General features: G+C 39.6%; 1 protein-coding gene across 1 annotated transcript in view; it reads right to left on the bottom strand.

Moving 5' to 3' along the window:
• LOC122810691 (myoferlin-like) overlaps positions 1–27,786 on the bottom strand; it is a 1,883,765-nt gene that overhangs the window by 1,664,721 nt on the left and 191,258 nt on the right. Inside the window, 2 exon segments of the mRNA XM_044082260.1 lie at positions 23,514–23,672; positions 25,957–26,138. Coding sequence (XP_043938195.1) covers positions 23,514–23,672; positions 25,957–26,138 — 341 coding nt within the window.

The raw sequence follows: 27,786 nt of genomic DNA, 5'->3' as shown, positions 1-27,786 counted from the left end.
TTCCAGTCTGTGAGAAAGCTTATGATAATTGCCCTTGTCCAATTCCATAAGAAGGAAGAACCAATATTGCCAGGGCCAAAAGTGGGTCATCATAATAATCTTTGGATGCCTTTCACAATTTTCAGAATTACCATGGAAATCAGTCGAAAGACTGGAAAGACATAAAGGAGCATTCCTGATCATAGGAAAGAAAATGTATCTGTTTTACAGGCTCGTTTGCAAGGAGTCCACTAGCACAATTTGTCTGTTTTGAAAGGAGGCAAACAAATATACTTGAGGTGTTCTCCACAACTGGATAAATTCCTGCAAGCCCACTTGCTCAGTTTCCATTTGTGAAGGTCTGTCCTGATCCTGCTCAGCTTGTCTACAACAATGTTTTGCTCTGACAGAATGTAAGATGAATGTAAGATGACTGTAGGATTAAGAAGTGCTGAAGGGTTACCTCCAAGCTATCATAGCTAACCTTCATACAGGATATGACCTGATACCCCCATGTTTGTTTATGTACCACAACACTGTGCAACATGTTGTCTGTAATCAGCAGAATAGGTCCAGGTCATCATAAATGAAGAGATTTTAAGGCAAGGATTACATCTCACATCTTTTTGACATTGATGTGCTTTGGCCTGTCTAGAGAGTCCCAAATACCATGCACCTTTGCCCCCATATTAATTGCCATTCCAAGCTAAATTGAAGGTATTTGTAGTTAGAGGTTTGATTGGAGGTACAGAAGAAACAGGAGACCTGGATTTGCTTCTATTTGTAGTTCTAGTTGTAGTCTCCATCAGTGCAGTTCCTTTTTGACAAATCCTAATATTGGAATCTGAAATTACAGAGAATGCCAGTGTAGGATGTATGTTTTTGTGAAACCACAGATTTTTTTCTCATGTGCAACTTGGTGAGAGGAGTCATGAGAAACATACAGGCTATGAACCCAAGGATCCTTAGATGCTCTCTGGCTAAGTGTTAAACTCATTTGAGAAGCTCAGGAAAATTTCTAGATAAATATCCAACTTCTCGTGTGTCAGAAAAGCTTTTGACTGAAAGGTATCTATGAGACAGCCTAGAAAGATAATTCTGTGTGTTGGAGTCAAGGAGGAATTCTGAACATTTATCTGGAACTCTAGACTGGTTAGAGAAAAACCCATAGTAATAATTCTTGATATTTGGAAAAAGACATTGCAAAGACGACTAAATCAACTAAATAATGAAACATGTGAATGCCATTCATAGGTGTGTACTTGGCTAATGGCTTTGGGGCTTTTACAAGCCTAGCCCATAGAAGTGCCCTAGCACTGTGCCGCCCAACGTTAGTCCCAGTGGCTCTATCAAGTAGACCACTGGAGTATTCCCCAGAATGAAATTTCTATTACCCATCCACTCATCAAGATTTCTTTTGAAGAGGGTCAGTGAGGTGCTCTGCTTGACATGTATGGGAAGTCTATTCCAGAGCATGGGCAGTCTCTGGTTGAGGAACCTGTACCTCCAGCATGTTCTGTTGATTGTTGTAATGAGGTTGAGGTCTCTGGAGCATGTGGTGTGGCGGGACTGGGGTTTCTTTAGATGTAGCATTTCTAACAGAGCTGGGTCAGACATGGTTTTGTATGTCAAGCAGAGATTGCCTCTAAGTAGGCAATATGAGACAGAGAATAGCTGGAGCCTTTTGAGTCTGTCCATGTAGGACGTGTTTAATACCCAGGATCCTCTTCATGAGGTATTTCTGTGGCGTCTCCAGCTGTTGCAGGTGTCTAGTGAGGTACATGCCAAATGGGGCATTATACTCGATGATTGGTCAAATGAGGGAAGAGTAGAGAGAGAAGATAACCTCCTTCCTCGTGTATGCAAAACCTTTGGTAATGAGGCTCCCCATCAATGTGCTAATTAGTGGGAACTGAGTTTTTACCAAAGGGGATGACAACTAATTTTTTGGCGTTAAGCTTAAAACCATGGTTTTGACACCAGTCATTGATCTCAGTGTGGCCTTTCTGTAGGATGTCTGCATCACTTGGGGAGTTAATAATGGCTCCCAACTTGCAATCGTCTGTGAACTTGGTCAGCCAGAGTCCCTTTGTGTTGGCCTGGACTTCTGAGAAGTAGATGCCAAACAGGAGATGACCCAGGACTGATCCCTGTGGGACTCCACTCATGACTGGTCGGCAGTCTGACTTGGAGTCCGCTACTTTCACACTGTGTGTTCTATCTGTGAGCTAGTTTGCAACCCACTTAGTGATATAGGGGTTGATACCTAGTTTGGTGAGTTTATCAATAATCCCTGCATGAGGAATGGTATCAAAGGCCTTGGCCAGATTGAGGTAGGCTGTATGCACTGCCTTACCTTCATCCACAGCCCTGGTGACTGACTCAAAGAAGTCAACCAGGTTGAGCAGGCATGATCTCCCTCTCACAAAGCCAAACTGCATGGGGTCTCGAGTTTGGAGATTTTCTATATCTTTGTTAATCAGGTCCATGATGATGCTCTCCATAGTTTTACATATCAGACTCGTCTATCTAATGGGGTGATAATTCCCAGGGTCTGTAGTCGCTCCCCCTTTATGGAGAGGGATGACTGTAGCAGTGCACCATTCGGTAGGGCAAAGCCTGAGGTGAGGCTGTGACTGAACAGAGCACAAAGATGTGGTGCCAGTCGCTTTGTAGTTCATGTAGAACACAGTCAGAGATATTATCGGGTCCCATGGAAGCTGTATTCTTGGCCTTGGACAATGTAGCTTTAACCTGTGCTGCAGTAATGCTGGGTCCCTGGCATTCTTCCGGTATTGTGATTGATCTTTGAGGGGGGGTAAAGTTGGCACTGAATCTGTTGGCCAGTATGCTGGCCGAGTATAGGAGGCACCATTGTGCAATATCTCAGAGCAAATCTAGGTATTGTCGTGGAGGTTCTTGATATAGCTATAAAAGGCTTTGTGATTGTTTTTAGTGTCTGCTACAATTCTGCCTTCATAGCTGGCTTTAGAGGATTTGATGACAGATCTCATCTTTTTGTTGAGGCTAATAAGGGAGTTTTTCTAGTCTTGGGACTTCACCTTTTTCTGCAACATTTTTTTCCTTCTGTTGTAGAGTTTATTAATGGCAGGGCACCACAAGACTGGCTTCCATTTTTTGAAGGAGAGCGTCTTGGTTCTGTTGGGTATGGCTAGTTCCATGCATTTGTTTGCATGTTCATATAGTGCATTGGTGTATGATTCGGCAGTCATGCAGCTATTTTCCATTGGCATGGGTGCCGTAAAGTTACCCACCTCTGTTTTTAGGAGTCCAAAGTCAGCTTTAGATAAGTTTTTCAAGCTGGTTATTTTTGCGGGGGGTGTGGGTGAGATGTGGATTTCCATGGTGGATTAGTTTATGGTCGGATCTGACCAGGGAGGGATTGACTATTGGTGTAGAGCAACGGTCATCCATGTTAGTAATAATCAGGTCAAGGATGTTGCTTTGTCTAGTGAAGGTCAGAATGAGCTGGTCTAGGGCATTGGAACTGATGAATTCCAGGAAGCGTTGGGCCATTGTATTGGTGCTTGAGTAGTTTTCCCAGTTGATGGAGGGGTAGTTAAAGTCTCCTAGTAAGAGTGTGTTGGGTAGGACCTTGACAGATTCTAAGGGTGCTTAGGGACGTGGAGTGAGAGTCTAGAGACATGGTTGGGGACCTATATCAGGCTACGACATGGATCGCCGTCTTATCTAATGTTAGCTGTACCTGAAGTATCTCAGATGCATTATGCTGGGCTACTAGTCTGGAGGTATGCATATCCTTTATGAATATGGAGACACCACCGCCTTTGGTGCTTCGGTCCATGTTTCAGGCCTGAAAGGTGTGGAATGAGTTATAGCCTGGTAGTGCAGGGGTGCTTTCTGCCACTTTAAACCAGGTCTCCATTACAGCACAAATGTCAATGTTCTCCATTTTGAGGAGTGCTTCAAGCAAACGCATCTTGAGATTTAGACCTCTAGCGTTGAGCAGCATGACTCTCAGATTGCATTTATTTATAGCTGTTACGGTGGTAAGTTGGTCTTTGGAACACCACCTAAAAAGGCACTATAGGGATGGCAACAGCCTTAGCCAGTACCTAGAAACCCATGGGTGACAGATGCAGGCCATCCTCAGGCAAAGCATCGAGGTCTGTCAGTCATGTCATCCCAAGCAGACAGATACTGGATCCCCTTAGAATGACACCAGAAACTTAGCCAATTGTTGAAGTCAATCATTTTTGTTTGCACTGCAGCATCATTCTGGGTGATGGTAGGATACTGCTCAGGGCTAGTGTCATACCTGCCTGGGTCACATAATCCGAGAGCTCCACCATGTCTCCTGTCATGTAGTCCAGGGAGGTGCATCTCAGGTCATTCACACCCACATGGATAATGAAGTTGTACTTGTTGTGGAGTGACCTGAGTGCATGTGTTATGTGTTGGATTATGGCACCTGAAAGACAGCTAACTGTTACTTTCTGCTTATTCAACCTAGTGAGTGGAACACCTATGATTAGTGTACTGGGCAAGGTGTTTGGTCTTAGGGGCTTAGGTTGAGGGGTACACTGTGGAGGTGAGCTATGTGTCCTGTGGTTTGTGCTGTGTTGTGGTGGTCAAGTGCATTTCTGTCTTGGAGGTCTCTGCTGTTTGGGTAAATTTCTATTGAGAGCCTCTGAAAAGGTGAGTGTGTGGTTTGTGTTTTTAAGTGAGAGCTGTGATAGTGGGTGTTTTGGAGGGCTATGTGTTCCATGTGATATGGTGAAGGTGTTGACCTCCTCTTGACCAGCTAGTCCGGTCTTGGCTGGAGAATGCATAGCTTCCGATTTGGTGATATAAGTGCATCTCTCACAAGTCTGAGTGCTGGGAGGTAAGAGGAGAGGGTTGTCTGTGTACATGAGGCAGTTGCTGCACTGCCTCAGAATGGCCAAGTGCAGAAGGTTAATAGGGAAATCACAGGGAACTGCCCTTTAATCATGCCAGGAGAGGTGGTCATAACTACTAAGTATTGGAGCTATTTCCGTGAAGAACGACTACTCTACAATGAGCTATGACTTGAGCTTGACACTTTGCAAACACCCTATAAGCTGTAGATAACACAAAGGGTAATGCAGAGAACTGATAATGGGATCCAAACTGAGAAAACTCAAGAAATTCCTTAAAGCCTTTGGCTATGGTAATGTGATGGTATGCATCTTTTAGATCTAATGTTGCCAATAACTTCCTTGGGGAATAAAAGGTAACAGATTCTGAAGGGTTAACATCATTAATGTAGGAAACTTCACATACAGATTTTGAAAATAACGATCTAAAACTGGTTTCAAAGAAGACTCATTCTTTGGTGCCAGAACCAGTCTGGAAGCCTTTGTCCACTTGATTTAATGTCAGTAGTTTCATGACTCCTATGGTGAGTAAGTGCTGAAGAACCCAAGAAATAAACTCTATTTGGTTTGAAAGGTGGGTAGAAATTCCGCTGAAATAAAGTATTTGTATCCAGGGCCAAATGCATGCCTCCTGAACCACTTTTAACATGCAAGAGTCTGAAAGAATCTGTTGCCAAAAGGAAATGTATAGAGACAGTTTCTGGGACAGATTTTGAGAGACAGGGGTAGGGAGGGGGAAAGAATGCTGATATAGTAATTCTGAAGTATCAAACTCTCCCTTTTTTGAAAAAAGTTACTTTTTTGTTGTTCTCCTTGTGCCATATCTTTTTGGTTCTCTGTCTGATTTGAGAAGGCAAGGATTGCTTGTATTATTTCTTAGATGGAAAACAGGATGAGGGAGATTTGTAAGAGGGGGACTGAAAAATCTCCCCATATCAATTTCACATCAATTTGTTTGAGGGATCTGAGTAGCAGATGGGCCAAACAAAACCTCCTTATCTAAATTTAGAATTTCAGATTTTACCTCCTCAAAAACACCTGAATAAATACCCAGACATATCTCCTCAAAACTGTAACAGTATCTGTGACCCCAGACACAGCATCTACACACACATACACACTCCTTAAAGCATATTTTGATACCTGAGGAATGTTAGAAACAATGGAATTCAGACAGGCACTACCTTCAGTAGTAGGAGGTGTAGTAGATAATTCTCTCAATCTGTCTGCACAAAAACAAAACAAACGTCTATAAGCCAAAATGGAATAAGAAAATATTCTCTTACCAAATCTATCCAATGCATTCCTTTCTTTGTCCAGTGAAGAAAGACTGGAAGACACAAGAGTCTGTTCCCAGCTGGCAAAGAGGTGTATAAGGCCAGAGCGTCAACCCTGGGGTGGAAAAAAAAGAAGTTATGTACTCACCATAAAGTTCCATGTGTGTTGTTCATCTCACCTTCATTCTTTCACTGGTTGACTTCAGAATCGATCCTCAGTTCTGACTGGCCGTGTAAAAAAGATTGAGGTCTTCCACTGGCTCGTGGCTGTATCCCTATCCCATCATACCCTAGTAGAGTTCCTCAGATCATGTTTGCTGATAACAATAGCTTCCAAATGGACTATTGGCACTTTTTATATACACTGAATGTGGTCAGAGAACATTATCTGCCAAATGTGACAGCTCGATCCTCTAGAAGCCAAAACATTGGGGGAAGGAGGGTGGGATGTAAGAATGTAGGCGAGATGAACACACATGGAACGTTATGATGAGTACATAACTTCTTTATGTGATGTTGCCCTTTCTCGCCTTCATTCTTTCATTGGTTGGGACAGTGTTCCTAGCACCATATTTCTTGGGCAGCTCACAGGAGAATATCCTTCAGTACAGTGGACCCAAAAGAGGCCCTGTTCCTGGAGGCCAAATCCACTTTGTAATAAGTGATAAAGGTATGAGGTCTTTCCCATGTCGCAGCAGCACAAATGGTATCAATTGGTAGTTTAGCATGAAAGGCAGAAGAAGCTGCTATGACTCTCGCAGAATGATCTTTGACTTTGCAGGGAAGATCTTTGCTGTTAGATTTGTATAGAAAGGTTATACAATCTGATAGCCATTTTCAAAGTGTGACCTTAGATACAGGAGCACCTTTCTTAGTTTCTGAAAAAGAAACAAATAATTGGTCAAATTTTCTGCAGTCCTTTGTCTTGTGTAAGTAGAAACGTAATTGTCTATGTACATCCAGTTGGTGTAGCATATACTCTGCCTTGTTGTCATACTAAGGAAAAAACAATGGTAGGTCTATGGACTGATTTAAATTAGATTCTGAGCATACTTTTGGTAGGAAGGATGGGTTTGTTCGAAGGGACACTCTATCTTTGTGGAAAAGCATGTAGGGGGGCTTTATTGATAGTGCTTGTAGCTCTAAAACTCTTCTACCATAAGTGATGGCAATCAAAATAATCATTTTCCATGTCGATAACTTGGGCTCACAAGATGTGGAAGGTTCAAAGGGGGGAAGAATCAAACAGGACAAAACAAAGTTTAGGTCCCATGGTGGTAGAGGGGTCTTAATGGGTGGTCTTAACAGAATAATGCCCTTCGGGAAGGCTTTGCATATTCTGTGAGACATCAGATTTGGGGCTAAATCATTTATCTGAAAATTGGATATTGTTGCTAACTGGCCTCAGATGGTAGCTGCAGCTGCACCTTCATTAAATATCTTCATTAGAATTTCAAGAATGAAACCTCTGGGGGCAGAAAAGGGATAAATGTGATTACTTAATGCCCAGGAAGAAAATATTTTCCATTTGCTCATGTATACTTTTCTTGTTGAGGCCTTATATGATGACATCAAGATATGCTTTACAGAAGGAGAAAGGTCAGGGAGCCTGGCTATATCTGGAATTGGAGTTGCCAAGCTGTCAATTGAGGGTTTGAAGAGAGTGGTGAAGCATTCCAAATGTGTGAGTCAGGAGATCTGGAACTGGGTCCAGAACCCACGGCTCCTCCTGGAGATGAGGCCAAAGGAAGGGGAGCCAAAAAAAGCAATTACTAGAAAATGGAAATCAAAGTCTAAACCATCTGTACTTGAAATAGTGAATAGTGCAGCAAAAATAAGAGAACTAGAATTGAGATCTTTAGAAAAAGGCAGAAGCAAACAATACAGAGAAAAAAATGGAAATTGTAGGAATAATTCATGCAGATTAATGTTTTGGTGGAGGAATAAGGTTTATGGAAAGACAGGAATTGAGCAATTTATGCAATGTTGCATTGATGATAATTATATAAAAGCAAGTATGTGATGTATAATGTTTGTAACTATGAACATGTTAATGTGATTTGTTTTCTTTTATATAGATGTATGCCTGTCTATGTTTTAAGTGATAATTCAGTAAAAGTGCTTAAAAAAAGATTCTATCATCCAGGGAGTCACTGTAGCAGTTTGACATTGGGATGTATCAAATATCCCGTGTCTTGAATGAGTTGGTCCAGTCAGTTAGGAAAACTGTAGTATTTGCTCCTGCGCTAGACATTTCTAAAAGAAGGGAGAACCACTGTAGCCAGGGTTAGAAGAGAGTCACCACACTGACCTTCGGAGAGTCCTTCTGAATCTTTAGAGTGACTCTGGATGTTTATTTATTTATTTAACATTCGTTTACCAGAAAAGTACAACTGGGACAGAGCCCATTTTTAATAGAGGTCTAGGGGAAACCTTCCAATAACCACGCCTTTGGAATGTGGGAAGAAACCCATGCAAATTCAGGAAGGACATGTAGACTCCACACAGAAAGCACCCCAGCCGAGAATCGAACCAGAGAACCTCTTGCTGTGAGGTGACAGAGCCAATCACTGTGCCACTGAACCTTCCATGTGCTAGTGGAAAGACTAGAAAAACATACAAAAATATTCCTCTCCAAGGAAAAGAAAAAAAATCATCTGTCTTCTAGGCCTTCTCGTATAAAGTCGGGAGGATAATTTTCCCAAATGACTGTTGTCAGCAGAGACAAAAATATCTATTTGAAGTGTTCCCCACAGCTGGATCAATTCCTGGAAGACCTCCTGATTCAATTTCCATTTGAGAGAGTCTCTCCTGGTCCTTCTAAGCCTGTCTGCCACACAATGTTGCTCTGACAGTATGTAAGATGCCTGCAGAGAGAGAGATTGCATGGAAAAGCCATATCCCAAGCTGCCATGTTTAGTCTGCACAGAAGGTAAGATTTGCCCCCCCCCCCCATTTGTTTATATACCACATCACTGTGGTGTTGTCTGTAAACACGTATAATGGTCCTGGCCAACGTCTCTAATTTTTATGTGTTTTGGTTTGTCTTTTCTGTTCCAAGACCCTGTAATTTTATCTCCATAGAAACTGCTCCCCAAGCCAAGTCTGAGGCAGTTTGTTGTTACAGTGCTGGAAATGGGAAGGAGAACAGTTGACCTGAATTCTTATAAATTCGGTTCCATCACAAAAAAATCTCTCTTTTCACATACCCAAAATCATTGGAATCTGGAAAGTCAGGGGATACTGATATTGGGACCATACATAGTTACCATTAGATACATAGTACCATTGGATTTTTCTCATTTGGAGTAAAGCAAGAAGGATCATGAGAATCACAGAAGGTATGAGATCCAGAATCCTGAGAAATCCCCTGGATAAAACAGTAGTCTAAGTGAAAAAAATCAGGAATAGATCTAAATACAAATCTAATTTTTCTTGTAGAAGAAAAGTTATTTGATCTCAGGTATCTAGGAGACATAACAAGAAAACAATCCTGTGAGGAGTCATCAAGCAAGACTTTTGTATGTTCTCCTGAACTAGTCTGTGTAGGAAATCTCTTTCCCAGGTAAGAGATTCCTGACACACTGAAAACAACTCTGCAAAGATAAGCCAGTCATCTAAATAAGGAAATGTGAATACACTGCAGTGTGCTATAAGCTATCAAAGGAGCTAGACATTTCGTGAATACCATTAAAGCTTAGTGTAATATAGTGCTTAGTGCTTAGTATAATAATCTTTTTTAGTAATAATATGAAATATCTAATGTTTTGTAATATGGATATTTTATGTGATTTTATGGACAGGATGTGATGTAATTCTGGATTTTGTATTTAAATGTTCATTTCCTCTGTATTTTTATCTGAAGAAGTTTATCTATTTGGCATAAACGAAAGCGCTAATCTTATTTCAACTTTGTGTCCAGCGTGGTGTTTCCAGTGGTTTTACTTCGTTTAGTGTATTTTCTTGAGTTTGTCTAAAGAAATAAAAACCCCTATGACCTCACACAATATAAGTAACTCTAAAATAAAGTAAAGCAGCTAATAATCAAAAACAAAAAAGAAAACTGGCTTAGTCTACAAAAGCACCACAAGCATAACCCCCCCAAAACTCTGGAGCTCCATAATGTCCTTACTAAAACCAGGCTCCAATAACAATCCATGTCCAATTCCAGATAAGACGCCTACCGAAATAGCCTCACTCTAACTCATATTTTATAAATGCCATCACCAATTTCACCACCAACTTTCCTGAAGCCAACCTGGCTCCTACAAACTCATCATCCCAAAATACTTATAGCTCCCCCTGCCCAGCTTTTCTCTCTCACCTATTCCTACAGCTATTATAAAAAAAATTCTAAAACTCAAACCTGGCACTAACGCCCCAATAGCCTACCTTCTGAATTCCTTCAAATATCGGCCAACTCTATTGCTTATCCCATCTGTATTCTTCTTAACAGATCAATCCAGGAGTCCTATATACCCCCAATCTTGAAAAAAAAGCATATATTCGCCCTCTCCACAAAGGTGGAAACAACACAGATATCACCAATTTTCAACCTATCGCCATCTTCTCACCCATTTCTAAGATCCTAGAAAAATGCATCCATGCACAACTTCTAAATCACCTGCTACACAACCAAATCCTTTTTCTCACTCAACATGGCTTTAGACCAGGGCACAGAACTACCACAGTCAACCGTGCCGAAAATGCTGGAAAAATGGTCTCTTCTCTCTTTCTTGACCTCTTCAAGGCTTTTGATACCATCTTCCACCCTCTTCTTCTTCTGTCTAAACCTAGGCATTGTCCCCTCTTCCCTAGACTGGCTCTCAAACTACGTCACAGATAGGCAAAAGTCAAATAAGTGGGAGCAATCTTTCTCCCCATTCCTCAACATGACCACAGGCATGCCTCAAGAATCTATACCAGGGCTCCTGCTACTCAGTACTTTTATAAACAACTTCCACACTACACGTAGTGAAGGCACTGTCATCCAATATGCAGATGACTCAACCATCAACTGTACTGCAAACTCCACATTAGAACTATAACAACTCACCCAAAGTGCCCTCACTGCCACCGAAACATGGATGACCAATAATCATCTTGCCTTAAACACCCAAAAAATAAACAAGTGCTATTTACCCCTAAAAAAAACATATCATGGAACAAGGACAAATTCACCATTTACTCTCAAAACAACACTGTCATTGAGATTGTCCCAAATACAAAACTGCTAGGTATCATAGAGGAAAACCTAACTTTTGAAATCCATATTCACAGTAACATAAAAAAAACACACCAAAAACTTGGCACACGCTGTAGACACAAATACTTACTCAACCACCCACTAAACTATCCCTGGCCACTTCCTTTCTACTACCATCTCTATTATACGGTACCATCTCTATTATACGGTGCCCCTCTTCTTACCAACATCCAGTTTTCCCTTAAATTCAAACTTGACTCATGCTATAATAAAATTGCAAAATTCATGACCAATGCAAAATATTCATCCCACCATTGTGCCTCATTACACCTACTAAACTGGTTAGAACTCCCACACTATCTAACATATCTACAATTAACCACTGCACATAAACTTATATTCAACCCATCAAATTGCCCTGCCCTTTCTTTCATACTCAGTCAGTATCATCCAAATAGACCACTTCGATCTGAAAGTCAACTGCTCCTGAATGTAGAAAAACCCAACCTTTCTGCCGGTCAGATGCTTTACTCGTTTACTATTTCCAAGCTATGGAACATCCTACCACCATCACTTAGGACTACCAGTAACACAGCCCTTTTTAAAAAAATCCCTGAAACAACACCTTTCCTCTGTATGGCACTGCACTTGTGCCAAATCTGCACTTCCCATAACTTAACAATACCTTAAATCCACATTAACCACTTCTCTGTACAATCTCATTTATCTCTCTCCTCCATTATTGTGACTTTCTTAGCTTTTAGCTTATCATTCCATCTGGTTCATATTGGATTAACTTCTTGTAAGCTTATGATTTCTCTTTAGGCAAGGATGCATAATATGTTCTAAGAGTCTTCTATCAACAAATGTAACTAACTATATCAAGCTTTATCCTAACTAAGCATATACCAGTTTGCGCAAAACATTTCAACCATTACATTTTTATTATTTATTTATGTATTTATTTACATTTGATAACTGGGTAGTGTCCGACTGGGCCAGAAGCCCATTTTCAGTGGAGACCCGGGGAGAAAAGCTCCAAGGAAGATTACATAATTATACATTTGTACATATGACAATTACAATAGGAGTTCAAATGCAAGTTACTTGACATTGTATCTAAAAGCATATAACAAAGGTAGTAAAATAAGCTTAGACTAGTCATAAAGACAAAACAAAAATATATATTCTTTAAGGATAACAATATCACAAACTGAAGCTAAAAAGGCTCAGTTGCCAAGAAATATTGACAATGCGTGGTGGAGAGAAGGAAGTTAGACAGTAAGGGGTTAAATTAGTTAGCCTGGTGGGGAACATGAGCAAAGCCTATGTTTGGTGAAATATTCCTTTAGGGACTGTTTAAATGAATAGGTATCACTGATTTAAACAGTACCTAAAGGAATATTTACCAAACATAGGCTTTGCTCATGTTCTCCACCAGGCTAACTTAATAATGTCTCTGATTATTACCTTGCTCATACAACTGCTTCTGCAACTCTTGCATTGCTATACTCATTATGATAATCGACTTCTTGTACATAATGTACACTGATGTTTTCGACGTGCATTGATTTGATATATTGTATCGATATATGTATCAATGTATTGTCAATGTATTAATGTATTGCATTGATATGGGTATCTATGTATTGAGTGATCTACATTTCATTGTGGAGATTTTCTCCCCAGGGCTCCACTGGAAATGGGCTCATTTTGGCCCAGTGAACCATCAAAGTAAACAAATGCAAATAAAATAAATACATAAATAAATAATTAAATCCTCCAATGCTGAAAGAACAGGAGGAATTGGAGTAGGTTCTAGAAAATCCAGTTATAATAAATCATAATACTTCTTCATGGATGGTGGAATGGCACTGAAAAACTGTTTCATTCCGGAAATAGTTTCAGAGAAAGAGAATCCTTGAAAGGGACTGGTAGAAGCCACACTCTCTTCAGAATCTGAATCAATAACCTGAGAAGACAAAATAGAATCTGAATCAGAAACCTGAGAAAACAAATTAGAACGTATCTCCTTCACAATCATTTTGTGATTCAAAAACTTGAACCTGTTCAGAAAATAAAAGAATCTCTTTTTCTTTTACCAGAAACACCTAAACTGGAGGGATAAAGAGCCTAAACCAAACTCTGAGCTAAGCTCAATAAATCATTCCTAACCAAAGATACTGAGACAGTAGAAGAAATATGTCTCCGCCCTATGGCTATGCAGTAGTGGTATTCCCTGTCCCTTCCCCCAAGACTGACAAAAATTGGTACCCCTTGTCTACCAGGGGTACTACAACTGCCATAGAGGACATGGCTAACCATCAGTCCATGGAGGCTGTAGGGACTACACCAGAGGAAGCCAGGGAAAAAGACGAATAGTCTAAGGACCCAGAAATGGCCACAGCAGAGTCACCTATATGTCTGAGGCACTTCAGTAGTTTGCTGTAGTGGCAAAGGCTGTTTAGTAATTTTCTTATTTTTGTGGATGGAAGAAGGAAGAACTGAGGAACTGGTAGGCTGTTCCATGGTTAAACCAAAAAGATTCTTATTTCCTGAGGAAGCCTGGCAACAACAGTCAGTAAAACAGGTGAGTAGCAAAACAGTAATTTTTTTCTCCTGAAAAAAAAAAAAAAACATTGAAGAGCACTTTAAACATTTACCACAGCTCCCAAACATAAAATAACACATTTATAGAGAAAAAGTAGTTTTAACAACTTTTTTCAGCAAAAGTAAAAAGTAATGCACCTGTTAAGTTATCCAGACATTTGATAGTAAATAAAAACACGTTTCCTTACATTAAAATAAATACTTTGACAGAAAAAGGTTAGTTTCTGTCATACAAAATAGATATGGAAGGGTTTTTCCCCAAAAGGAAATTATCTGTTCAGCAATTTAAAGCATTATCTGACAGTCAGTCCTCAAAAGCCAACAGGAAGGCTTGGCGCACAAACCTGTCTTTTTAGCCAGCTCAGCTCAAGCCAACTAATGGTCTGGGTGCATGGAAGATGCACTGAAGCTTTGGAAGTTGGCCAGCTGTTATATCCGCAACAGAATAACTAAGGTTACTGCAGTAGCGATCCTAATGATGAACAATCATAACTGATTTGCATAATGCTGCTTTCTGAAGGAAACTGGAAATGAGGGGGAACTGATGAGAAGGCATGTAAGATACCAGGCGGTCACAGACAGACTACAGTGTCCTATGGTGACTGCTCCTGTGGAAGTAATAGGGCTAAGTAGATGCTGCATTTGGAGTTTTAGGGTGTTGTAAACAGGTCACAGCAAAGCCTACCTTAGTGACTGAATAGTGGCTGAGTCACTGAAGGATTGAGGGACTATTCAGGAGGCATCTGAGCAGACTTGCTCAATTTATCTGCTAGGTAGATGACTCTTCTCAGCACATGCACTGCCACTAGAAAGCAATGCAAATGCAATGCCCTTTGCCATACCCTCATAGCCTCTCTGCAAAGGGGATAGACTAGGGTTCCTTCCTGTTTTTTGATGTTGTCTGCTTAAAGAGAAATCAAGCCCTTGGGAAGGAGGTTCTGAAATTCCTGCAACACTAGGAGGACCCCTGTTATATCCAGGATATTTACATGAAGATTAGCCTCTTCTGGTGTCCATACTCCCTGGATCATCCTCCCCTTAAAATGCACCCCCATCCCAGAGAGCAGGCATCCGTGGTAACCACTGCAGTCAGCAACAGCAACACACAGTCTGCCTAAGAGAAAATATGGGGAGTGCAGTCACCAGTTTAAGTGGTTTCTGCAGGATGGTGCCAAATGAATGGAAGTGACAGAGGGTCTATAGACTGGGACCACTGTACCAAAAGTGTACATGCAGAATCCCCATATGAAAATAAAACTGTTAGACCATTACCAGAGAAGGTGCCATGAGCCTTAGAGCTTTTAGGACCAGAGCTGCTAGAGGGCTGTAATGTAGCAACAGTACCAATAGCACCATCTCCATTATGGCAAGCATCTTTCTGAAGGAAGACTTACTAGACAGTTCCCTGTATCTAGACAACACCCAATGAATTTGATGTGCTGTCTGGGATGGAGGTATAATTTTCCAGATGGACAGAAATCCCTAAGAATAGATAGAGCTGCAAAAAGAAATCTTAGGATAAGTGTAAGAATTCTAAGTTTGTTGCAACAAGATATGGAAAAGCATATATTCATTTGAGAAACATGACTCCAAGCACTTCTTTGCACTTGGGTAATGTTGGGGGGGGGGGGGGTTGATGTGGTGAGAATCTAAACTGATAGTGACTGGCTCCCTGCCAGAAGTACAGATACCTCCTGGATTCTTTTGCAAATTTTAGATGGAAGTAAACATCCTTGAGATCTACTGAGCAAATCCAGTTGATCACCCTTAGATAAGTCAGAATCACTTGCATTGTGACCATTCTAAATGGGGTCTTTCTGATGTATTGGTTTAGGCAGATGAGCTCCAGAATTGGCCTGAGGTCTTTGCTTTTTCTTGGGTATTAAAAAATATGGAGTAACTTCCTGACCCACACTGGTCTGGTTTGGTAGGACCTCTTGTATAGCTCTCTTTTGAAGAAGGGCAAAGACCTCCTTTTTTCACATCTTTGTACTAGTGGAGTGGAACATCTGGCAACAGCTGAGGTTGATGAGGTGGGAGGGAGAAGGGAATGGTATATTCTCTGTTTATTATCTCTCGTACCCTTTTGTCCTGTATGATGGTCAATCACACATCTGAGTAGCGAGACAGATCCCCCCAACTACCTTCAGATGTACATGGGTAGGCCTTTATGGTCACTGGCTCTGTTTCCAGGAGAAGGGGCCACAAAACCTCCATGACATCTTGGTCAGTGTCCATTGACTGGACTGCCTCTGCTGCCCCTGTCCAAGGTAGAATCAAAGGGCTGATGTTGGGGGTTTCTAAACTACAGGGATTTGGAGCCGTTCTGATTCCTGTTAAAAGGTTGTTAAGGGCTCTCAAACCTAACTCCTACAGCAGACAATGTCTTGCCTTCCTGTTCACACCTTGATTATATCTCCTTCACCATAGGGCTGAACAGAGAGAAGCTGATAAAGGGAATGTTGGTGAAAGATGCCTTGAAATTGTCTGCAAAGTCACATAAATGGAGTCAGGCATGGAAATGCATGGTGAACCCTATATCAGCTGATCTAAATGCTCCATCTGCAGCATTATGGAGCAAGCACATGGAGAAATTCGTAATGTTTAACATTGTCCCCAAAGTTGTCTCCACCTGTTTCTGAAAGCCTTGCGGAGGTAGCTTTCACAAAGTAGCCATAGCCTGATGTGCTAGGTCCATCTGGATGTGATTCATGTGAGTAAGGTATTTTAACTCCCACACAACAAAAAGTGCCAGAGCTGTACGCTCACTTCTTCATTCTGTCTATCCTCCTAGATTCACTGTTAAGAGGATGGACTACAGATATCTCATCCATGAGCTCCTTCTTGGTGGCTGATACAATGATCAAAGGAGGCCCTTTTGACCAAAACTGCCTATTATTAGCTGGTGCAATATTTTATTTGGTTTGCAGGGTATAGCTTCTAGTAGAATGGTATGCCTCAAAAATCCCTTCCTTGTCCTGAGAGGGAGGTTCAATGAGTCAGAATTCCCTCTGCCACATTAGTTCAAGGATTTTGCCAAATGAGGTGTCTTCAGGAGGAGATTGTGGGAAACTCTTTTGATCCTCCAAGTACATGTTTGACATAGGCAAATACGTCAGGAAGTCATTACCTCCTTTTACATGTTCACTTCTTTGGAACTTCTTAATATGATTGACTGGAATCGCTGGAAGAGTCTGTTAGCACAACAGCTAGTTGTTTGAGAATATAATTTCTGTTCTGTTCCTGAGAAACAGGATGAGAAGGCTTAGAAACAGGTGGATATCTAGGGATGAAGCCAATGCCAATGGAAACTCTGAGGAATGTCTCAAGGGAGATGTTATTATATTCTACATTACTGTGAATGCTGAACTGGGATCTGTCAGCACCTGGTGGTTATAATCTGGAGCCAAGTCTCCCCCTGCCAAAGCCGAGAAAGTCTGAGCCAAAGATCAAACTCCAGACACTAAGGAACAGTATGGATCTTTGCTGGAGATTGGTGCCAACAGTTCAAAAGCTAATGACTCTGACACTGAGTAAGGCCTTGCGCATCAGTCTGAGGAGAAGGTAGAGCCAAAGCACCAATGTCAAGCAGTTGGCCTCGGGAAGCAGTTGACTCCGAAGGTCTCATGGTGGAATGTATCAGATGTGAAGAGATTAGGCCAAAGAAGGAAAGATTATTAGTACTGAACTCACAGGTTCTGAGAGACACATTGGCTTCAACATCATAAGTGCAGAGACAGATCTTAGGGAAGGAGCTAAGAGAAGTGAGAGTGGTATAACCCAATCCACTCTGGAAACACAGGGGAATGGCATAATACCCAACTCTACCTGATTCTTAAGAAAGGCCCTCATCATGTGTTTCCAGTCCACTTCTGAAGTGCTTCTGATGGACCTGAAAGATCTGATGGAAACTGCTGAGGGGAGTCTTGACAGCATAAATCTGGACAGTTCTATTTCTGAAGAGTACATATTAGAATCCCTAATAGGTGATTTATTGGGAATGATAATGATCTATAAATAGGGAGACCTGTTTCTGGAATCGAGGTGGTGCATGCTGATGTAGTGTCCTTCTCTGAGGAGCAAATCTTCAGATCCACAGAAGGTAAGGATAATCGGATTTTCATTTCCTAGACTCCTTGTCTTTCTCTTTTCCCTATCTTTATCTTTTATTTTTCCTTTCTCTTATCACTCACTGCAAACCCTTATGGGCCTGGAGGCAAAAGACACGTAACTATCAGTTTGTTTCTTCCATCTGCAAGGGCTCTGGATCCAAACCCCTGGAAAACAGAACAACCAGCCTGAAAATATTCTGGTCTTAAACAGAAACAGACTACATAACAATCATGTGTATCTTGAGATGGGATTTTATCCCCATATTTGGAGCACTTTTAAAACTTTTATCCACTGCAGACATGCAAAAACAAGAAAGAATAATATGAACAGCATTGCCTACAAGGAGTAATAACAACATTAAAGATTTCTTCTTCTACTTTTTTTAAATGTGATATCTAGCCAAGAAAAGGGACAATAGCCAACCAGCAAGTGTCAACTGAGCAACAAGTGGGGAAAAAAGCAATCTCTGTACAGAAATACAGTCTTAATAAGTAAACAGAAGTCAAAGACAGAAGAATCACAACACTAATACTAATAATTGAGTGGCATGGTGTAGACTGACCACTAATGATGTCAGCGAAAGAGGTTTGAAGTTAGTACAGGCACAGAACATTATGGAAGGGCAAAGTTCAGAACCTTGAGTCTGACAGCACTAGCAGATGGCAGGACTGGATCTGAAAAAACATCTTCAGTCCGAAAAGTCCCATAGGAGGGACAGGTAAAATAGGATCCTGGTTTCATGCAGAAAAATGAATGCACAGGAAAGCTTGTGAAATGTCTTAGGAATGATATGTCATGAAGATTCTATACTTAAGGTTATACAGAGAAGCAATTTAGGAACAAAAGTTAATCCCAAAGCATTAGAATTTGGTGCCACACAGATGTAACAAAGCTGTTTATTTATTTATTATTTGTTCACTGGGTATCGTATGCTGGTCTACTGACTCTTTTCAGCCACAATCCAAGCTCAAAGAGGAGAAAATGCATTAGGATCTTACTAATCAACAATATCATACACAGAATGAGTGAATGGTATATCATACACAGAATGAGTGAATGGTAAAAATCAGTACATAATACTACATTCAATGCAGATTGGGTAAGATTAAGAAAATCCAGCCAGCTTGCATTGGGAGACATATAAAGAGAAAACAAAAACAAGCCATAATATGCATAAAATACAATTAAATCATATATAAAAGTACATAAACATATAAATATATAAAATACACATGTGTAAAATTCCATATTATAAAGGCTGATATCAATACGTTAAATGTATTCTATTATCTCTCATACTGTGTAGCAAGTTACCTGTGGTAGCAATCACACGGTAGATTTTGTAAAGAGATACTCAGTTAAGTGCATCTTTGAAGCTTTTAATGTTTTTAGGTTTCTGACGTAAGTAGGCAGGGGGTTCCAGGAAGCAGGTCCCAATCTAGAGAAAACTCTTTCACCAGCAGCAGTTTTAAATGGAGGACATAACCAAAAAGAAATGTTTGTCCTATGTACTTCTGAGGTTATATAGGTTGTCTTACAAAAGTAGTTTTGCACTTAGAGGGGGCAGTGACCATGCTTTACAACCTTTAAAATTACAGTACATAGAAGAAAAGTGGCTTTAGGAGGCATTGAAAGCCATCTGGAATTTTTCAGCAAATTGTAACGGTACATCTGAAGGTCTGCTAATAGAATCAATCTGTAGATTTTATTCTCGGTAGCCTGTATTCTGTTAGCATTGTGGACTGAACGCATAATAAGAAAACAAAAACCATATTCCAGTTTAGATATTAAAATATTTTTGTCACTAGCCCTGGGAGTAGTGAGTGAGAGAAGGTAACTGATCCTGTAGCATATATTTAATAGAACAAGGACATTATTAGTTACAATACCAGCAAGTATGGAAATGGAGACAGTTGGTTCAAGTATAAGGCCTAAGTACCTCTGTTCAGTAACATTAGCCATCATGTTCCCATGGAGATCTATCGAGAAAACAAAAGGGATAGTGGGTAATTTCTTGGCTAAGACAATGACCACAGCATTAGTTTTCTTAGAGTTAATGAGTAACTTGTTAGTAGGGGACCAGGTACATAACAGAGCGAAGTGGTCCTATAACTTGGTTTAAAGACCAGAGTGGCATGTACTGGATTGCAGCAGCAGCAACATATCATCTGCATATATTAACATAAGGTTTGGTAGCTACAGGGGAAGATCGCTGACAGAGACAGGGAGGAGTAGATGAACTAGTACAGAAAAAAGAAATTATGTACTCACCATAACATTCCATTGGAGTAGTTATACTTCATTTTTCTGCAACCTGTGGGTATTCAGATCCATAGTCCAAAACTGAACACCACTCCCTACAGAAAGGATTCAACACGCACACGCGCTGAGGGAAAGGGGCCTAACAACAACTGACAAGACAAAAAAAATGTTTGTTTTTTTTTTGAACCGACGAACAAAGCGTTATACTAATGAGGGAGGTAGGATACACTAACGATCACAGACACAGTAAATAGGAAGAACAATCCCAACTTACTTATCCCTGAGCTCAGAGCAAAGAGACCACGATGCTCACTGTGGCACGGCAAACGAAATCTGAGGGAAGGCAGGAGATGGTGGTGCATTATGGCTAGGGGAGGAGCTCGGAGCATGGAGCAGATGCTAGAAAATAATTTGCCGGCTCAGATCTGATATGGATCTGAATACCCACAGGTTGCAGATAAAATGAAGTTAACTACTTCCGATCGTATGGTACACTTATGCTAAGTGAAGTAGCAGTAGAGAATGAAACATTACTATAAACTCGGAGGTTTCAATAGTTGTAAAACCAGCAAATAGTGTTTTCACTTAAATTTGAGCATTTTGAGTATATTGAGAAGAAGGCTATGGTTGACTGTTTCAAAAGCCTTTGTCATGTCAAAAGAAAAATCCAGAATAATGACTCCTTCATTCAGTGTGCAGTAAATATGTTCAGTGACTCTTACCAGGGTGGTGAAAGTACTGAAGACATTGCAAAAGCCATGTTTTGCATCACACAACAGGCCATAGCTGATAATTCGATTAAGTAGTTGTTTGTATAGAAGTTTTTGAAATATTTTGGTAATAGGGCACAGATTAGAAATGTCTTATTGATAAAAACAGTTTGATTAGGTCAGTGCAATAGGATCAAATGGCACATGCGCTGAAGCTCAGCAATAGCAAAGTAAAGAGATGTCACTTTTGTTGAAAATGTGTGTTATTAGGAAATAACACAGGTTGTTGAGTAACTGACTTTCCCATGGTTGTGCAATTAGGGCATTAGTACACATATGTAAGAGGTGTGAGGAACAAAGCCTCTCATATAGACTGACTCTCTGAAAATACAAAATGATGCTTCAATTGTTTAAGCTCATCAGTTTTGCAGTTATATGCTGATGATCTGTTTCAATATATGACACAGTGATTAGTACCGCTATCCAAAATCACTTGGTTCTCTAGTCTGATTCTTGGTTGGAGTGCTTTCTGTGTGGAATCTGGACATCCTTCCCATGTCCACATAGATTTTTTTCAACAGGTGCACCACTTTCCTCTCACATCCCAAAGTCATGCTGCAGGTGAAGTGGCAATCCTCTAAATTACCTTTAGTGTCCATGCTGTGTGAGAACGAATGTGTATGCGTGTTCTGTGATGGATTGGCACTCCATTCAGGAAGAGCTCCTATGCCTTGCACCCACTGAATTTTAGGACAGAATGTGACTTCTCCACGACCCTACACTGGATTAAGTGGGTAACTGCAAAATAAATCAATGAAGTTTAGTACTATGTTGCCACATATCTGTTGGTTGCAGAGAGTTTGGTTTGTTTTTGTTTAATTTTATAAATTTTGCTTGTTTCAAATTAATTTTCTTTACATGAATTGTTAGAAATTAATTTCCTCACAAAAATCTAGTATTTAACTTCCATCACTGCAGCACAACAATGATAATTATTTTACCACTGGTGACCTAAAAATTAACACAATGAATACATTTTCCTCAGAATACCTCAGTGATAAGTTAGTATATAAGAGTAAAAAACAGTATCTCATGTTAGTGCCTTAGGTAATATTTCTGACTGAAAGCAAAGTCATTATTAAAGAGAAATACAAAAAATCCACAGTATAATCACTGTAGGGCTAATCAGGCAGATAATACTTGTATGCAACATCAGTTATACCTGTATACATGTTTATCACATCTCTACTTGGCAGTAAACACAGAACTATTTTGTTTGTTTCAATTTTTCCTGTATTCCTTATATACAACTCTTGTCTTCAGTTGCCTTCCCACGTTCTTCTAAAAGACTAAACAATCCAATAATATTGGCCTTTCTGGCAGATTATTTAGATCTTTAGAAATGCTGATAAGGGATAAGAAAAGTTGAAAATACAGAAATATCCACAGTTTAGAGATTTCCTTATTGGGGTGTCAAAAATCCACACTTCTGACATTTACTCAGTAGGCCTGACACTTTACCTAGTGGGATGTTAAAAATCCACATGACTTTTACCCAGTAGATTTGCTACTGACTCTTGCATATCAGTCATAAATGCATAGTGCCGTCCCCTTTTAAAAGAGAATAGCATATTTTTAAACATTGTTCATTATTTTCTTACTGCCCAAGGTTCAACCTGACGATGACTGGAGTTCATCCATAGGAAATCACTGTTGTCAAGTTGTACTGGGAGGAGGGATTTCCCCCTTCTTTGAGTTGTTGTGACTATGGAGTTGGTATACATAAGTTTGGGGGTGTGGTGGACTTGCCCCTCCACACACATTAGGAGTGCAAGCAGCTTGCCCACCTGCAAAAAAAAAGTATTTTTTTGCCATTTTTTCAGCAAATGTACTTTGGGGATTCTAATCCTCTTTGCATTCACTTTCATCCACTCCCTGTAGAAGGAATGTTCATATGGTCTTTCTAATGAAACTCTGCTTTGAGACTGACCCTCACAAGTATGCAGAAAACATCAGATGCAGTCAAACACAAACCAGCTGACATGCAAAAAAAAAAAAAAAGAAAAGAAAAAAATCAATTAAAAAACAAAACTTTTGCAGAAGGTCACGCCTCCTGCATCCCACTTCCATGAATGAATGTCCAGCTGCTCGTATCCACCAACTCCAACATCACTGCATTTTGGGGAAAGAAGAAATCTAAAGAATGTCACAGTCCCAATCTTCAGACACAAATTCCAGTTTTCAAACATTACTAACTGCACCAAAAGTACAGATCACTACTATGCTGAGAACAAGTTGAAACCCCGTCCAACATCATTATAAAAAAGAATGATATATGCAAGGAAAATAACCTTGCACCTAATAATTTTTTAGCAGTTCATAAGAAGTCATTTGGAATTACCAGACAGATACATCTTACATCATTCTGTTTCAAAGTTGACAACAAAGACTACATGAACTATGCTGCTCAGCATACCTCATCTTTTAAAAGCAGTTCAAATGCTGTGAGGAGCTCCCCCTTAGTAAATAAACCTCTCTGTACAGGAAGCCATTGTAAAACACTGGTACTGCAGGAACCTCGATCCAGTATTATATTAGGGTAAGACATACTTCTTCCCAAAAATTCATCAGGTTGCTGAAATTGAAATCACAAAAAAAATGCCAAGTTACTTGTAGCTTCCATTTTTGACTTAAATGCCTTAAAACATATAATTCCTGTTGTTATTTTTAAACAAATGTGTGATAGATATTACCCCAGAAGCGAAGAAATTTTCTGAATTGCTTCTTATTGAAAACTGTCTAGTCATATTTTCTCCTATTAAGAATCACAACACACAATGCAGTTGCAGCCTTCTATCCTTACATACACATACACATTCAAGTAAGTGACTTGAGGGAAGACAGGAGTGAGATGGCTTTGTCTACTCACCTCTCCTGGGATGCAGACTGTGGCAGTGCATCTCTAGGATACACAGTCCCATGGATGAATCTCCAGGGAAGACCAGAGTCCCCATGGAACCACTGACTTTGGGGGAGGGGGCTGTTTTGATGGGCCATGTCATTCATGGAAGTGAGTGACACAGCCTCAGTGGCACCCAAAGCATGCCGAAACTTGGCAGTGTGCTACTGGACATGCACTGTGGGGTTAAGACCATAAACAAAAATTTGACCACCACCTGATGGCTGCATAATGATAACCTCTCTTGCTCAGCTTTCACCTTGGTGTACTGATAAATAAGCCAGTTAGCAAAGAGAGGTCTGATGGTTAGCAGGCGGTAACAGGCAAACAAAGTGCTTCTATTTCTCAGCAAAATTTGCTTGTGTTCATAGTATCAAAATTAATGGATAGAAGGATACTGTTTTTTTACCCCAAATGAAGAATTTCATACCTTGATGAAAATGACCCAAAACTCCTGTCTGCCCATAAACCTATGAAATCTGCTAGGCATTGTCTCTACTCGTACTATGCTGCTAAGACCTGGAACTCCTTATCTGTATCCATCAGGTCAATATCTTTGATCCTTTCCTCCCTCATATCTTTCAAAACAATTCTGAAAGACATCTTTGCCAAAATCTGTCTCTGTTCTTGCTCAACACCAGGATAAACGATATCCCTAAATGTGAACAAGTATGTAGTCATACCTTACACCTCCTCTCTCTCTACCTTCTTCACTCACTTTCTTACTTATATCAATTTAACTCCCCTGGCTTTCTCTCTAAATATACCATAAGCCTGCTTTTCCTCTCACTTCATATTGCAATTCTCTTTTCTCCCCAAGCCTCTGCTAAAAATGGGTTTTTCACCCAGTTGAAGGATCCTGGTAAACAAATGCTAAAGAAATAAATAAATTATACTAACTTACATTTAATTTCTCCACAAACTGGCAAAAAAATTCTCTAAATATTAACTCATTACCATATAACTTGTATCTATTCTTAATCAATATTTCCATAGTATATCTAATTTGGTATAATTATTTAAACTGCAAATATTTTTGTATTATTTTTGAAGAATGTAAAATTATTTATTTTTTAAAAAACCTTTATTAAATTATCACTTAAGACATAGGCAACCATACATTAACAGCAAAGAAAAATAACCATTTTAACATTTAAGTACTATATACATCGCATACAATTTCTTTGCTACTATCATCAGTCCAATATTACAAAAGCTTGCTAAATTCCCGCCTTCTCTTAAAGCTCACTGCTCCTCCTGAACATTATTATGCATGCATTGTTCTCACAGGTTTCATTTACTTCTATGCAATTTGCTCCTTACCTTTCCTAAATATCTTTCTTCCAATTCTTTCATCTCTTTTATAATGTTCAATACCTCAAATACTGTTGGTATAGACTTTGATTTGCATTTTCTAGCACTTGCCTTTTTTTTGGCAGCCAACAGAATTAAAATTAATAAGGCCTCACTATGTCTAGGCAATTCAGATCCTGTATCCCAGCTCAAAAGAATAATTTCCTTATTTACAGTCATCTACTCACCAAAAAGATTGTAAAAGTGTTGTTCTTAAAATGTTTGTAATACTTTGGAGCTTTTCTCCACAGGCCTCCATTAAAAATGGGCTCCTACCATTTGGACTTTCCCAGTAATCAAATGTCAATAAATAAATAAATTGACAGTATGGTATTTTTCAAATGCTATACTCTGTCATTGCTAATGAAGTGAAACATTTGCTTATCTGAAGAGGGAGTGAAAGCTAAAACCCGAAATCATGTGGTGAACAGACTGCTATACTAACAAATGATATTAAAATCTGTTATTGGGAGTACCCATCAAATTCATTCATTAAATAAAGAATGATGTCCATGGGGTGCTAGAAAGTATACACTGCAACATTAGTCAGTTGCTGTCACATAGAGATTAAAAGTTATATTTTGCTGAGCTCAAGGTTTTAACTTACCATTTGGTCATGGTCAAAAATCTCTAGAGTGACAACTGGTGGGTTCAGAAGAATAATTTGGGGATTGCCATAAATCTCCACATCTTTGAAAATGATGGTTTGATCCCAGACTGGGTTTAGGGTGGAGTGCAGAATTTCTGTGTGTTGACTCACATGGAGAAAGGACACGCGAACAAATGGATCTAAAATAAGAAAAAATACACATGACAATATTTTACCATATAAAATATTCAACAGCTGAGATCACATGGTAAATATATATTTTTCAAGCCATGGCTGATAATTCATATTAACTTAATTTACTGAGATTAAATAAAAATCCTTACAACTTTAACTCTTGCTTTCTTTTCTTTTTTTTTTAATTTCTGGAAATGCTGTACGTTTTAATGCATCAGTTAACAGGGGTTTTAACACTAGTAAGCCAAGTCTGAAAACTTGCTTGAGTTGCTATAGACTCACATGATGTGTGGTTTAGGGGAGAGTGGATATGTAGCATAACAGATTCACTTTAGAACATTGAACGCCCATAACATTGAAATTCAAAACACTGAGACCAAAATTTTGAAAATTCAAAACACTGAAAACTCAAAACATTGAATCCCATAACATTGAAAATACATAGGAAACCAACATTTAATATATGCCAGCACAACTACATACAGAAACAAATAAAAAACAAACCATATTACACTTCTCCAACTATGAGCAGGGGGGCAAGCCCCCTGCGCCTCCCACACCCCCTGCTACTTAAATATATCAACTCTGGGATCGCACTACACAGAACAAAATGGCAAACATACCATTCCATACTTCATGACTACTTGTTTAAAAGAAACACTACTTCATTGTTAAAACATTACACATTACTATATATCTCTCAGATACTTACTGGAGTTTCATAGATAACCTCAGTCATGTTCCTTTCTTACTTTCTATACAGCATAACACAGTTTAGTGTAGTGCGATCTCGGAGTTGATATATTTAAGTAGCTGGGGGTGTGAGGGGTGCAGCCCCCCACATGGGGGGTGCAGGGGGGGTGGAGAAGTGTAATATGGTTTGTTTTGCATTTGTTTCTGTATGTAGCTGTACTGGAATATAGTACATATTGCTTTCCTATGTATTTTCAGTGTTATGGGATTCAATGTTTTGAGTTTTCAGCATTTTGAATTTTCAAGATTTTGGTCTCAGTGTTTTGAATTTCAGTGTTATGAGCTTTCGATGTTCTAAAGTGAATCCAGCCTAACATATGCTTTCTGATGAAAGAGGTAAACTAGTGCTTCATATATTTCAACCTAATCAATGGCTCTGCAAGAAGATAAGTATGAGCTAACTTATGTCATGGCACCACAAACATGTACTGCATATACCATGTATATCTTTACAGACATTATTCTTCATACAGAATAAAGTCAACTAAATGAGACTCCTTAAGCATAGCTTAATATTGCTTTTTTTTATCTTCAGGTGGCTCAACAAAAGATGGGTTATATCCAGCCAAAGGAAAATGACAGTCACGTAAGCATTAGCACCTCTTATTCCACTCAGCGGACTTCTGATTTCTATGGACATGGATGTAGACAGTTGTGGAAAACCTGAGATATGTCAAATAATAGACAATTAAATATTTCAGTAGACAAGGCTAAATAATAATTTATTTAATGAGGGAAGTGAACCTGGGGGGCTGCCATCTCTGAAACAGAGGCACATTATTACCCATTATGGACCCAAGAACTGTAATTCTTAATTCATAAAATCTGCATTTCTTAGATGAATGATTGCAGACGGTGGCTCAATATTTTGAGACCCTAAGCAATTGCTTTCTGATGTCC

Source organism: Protopterus annectens, chromosome 9.part0, assembly GCF_019279795.1.
Source record: "Protopterus annectens isolate FY-2018-M chromosome 9.part0, PAN1.0, whole genome shotgun sequence".
NCBI classification, from domain to species: domain Eukaryota; kingdom Metazoa; phylum Chordata; order Ceratodontiformes; family Protopteridae; genus Protopterus; species Protopterus annectens.
This window is presented reverse-complemented; position numbering and strand designations above follow the sequence as displayed.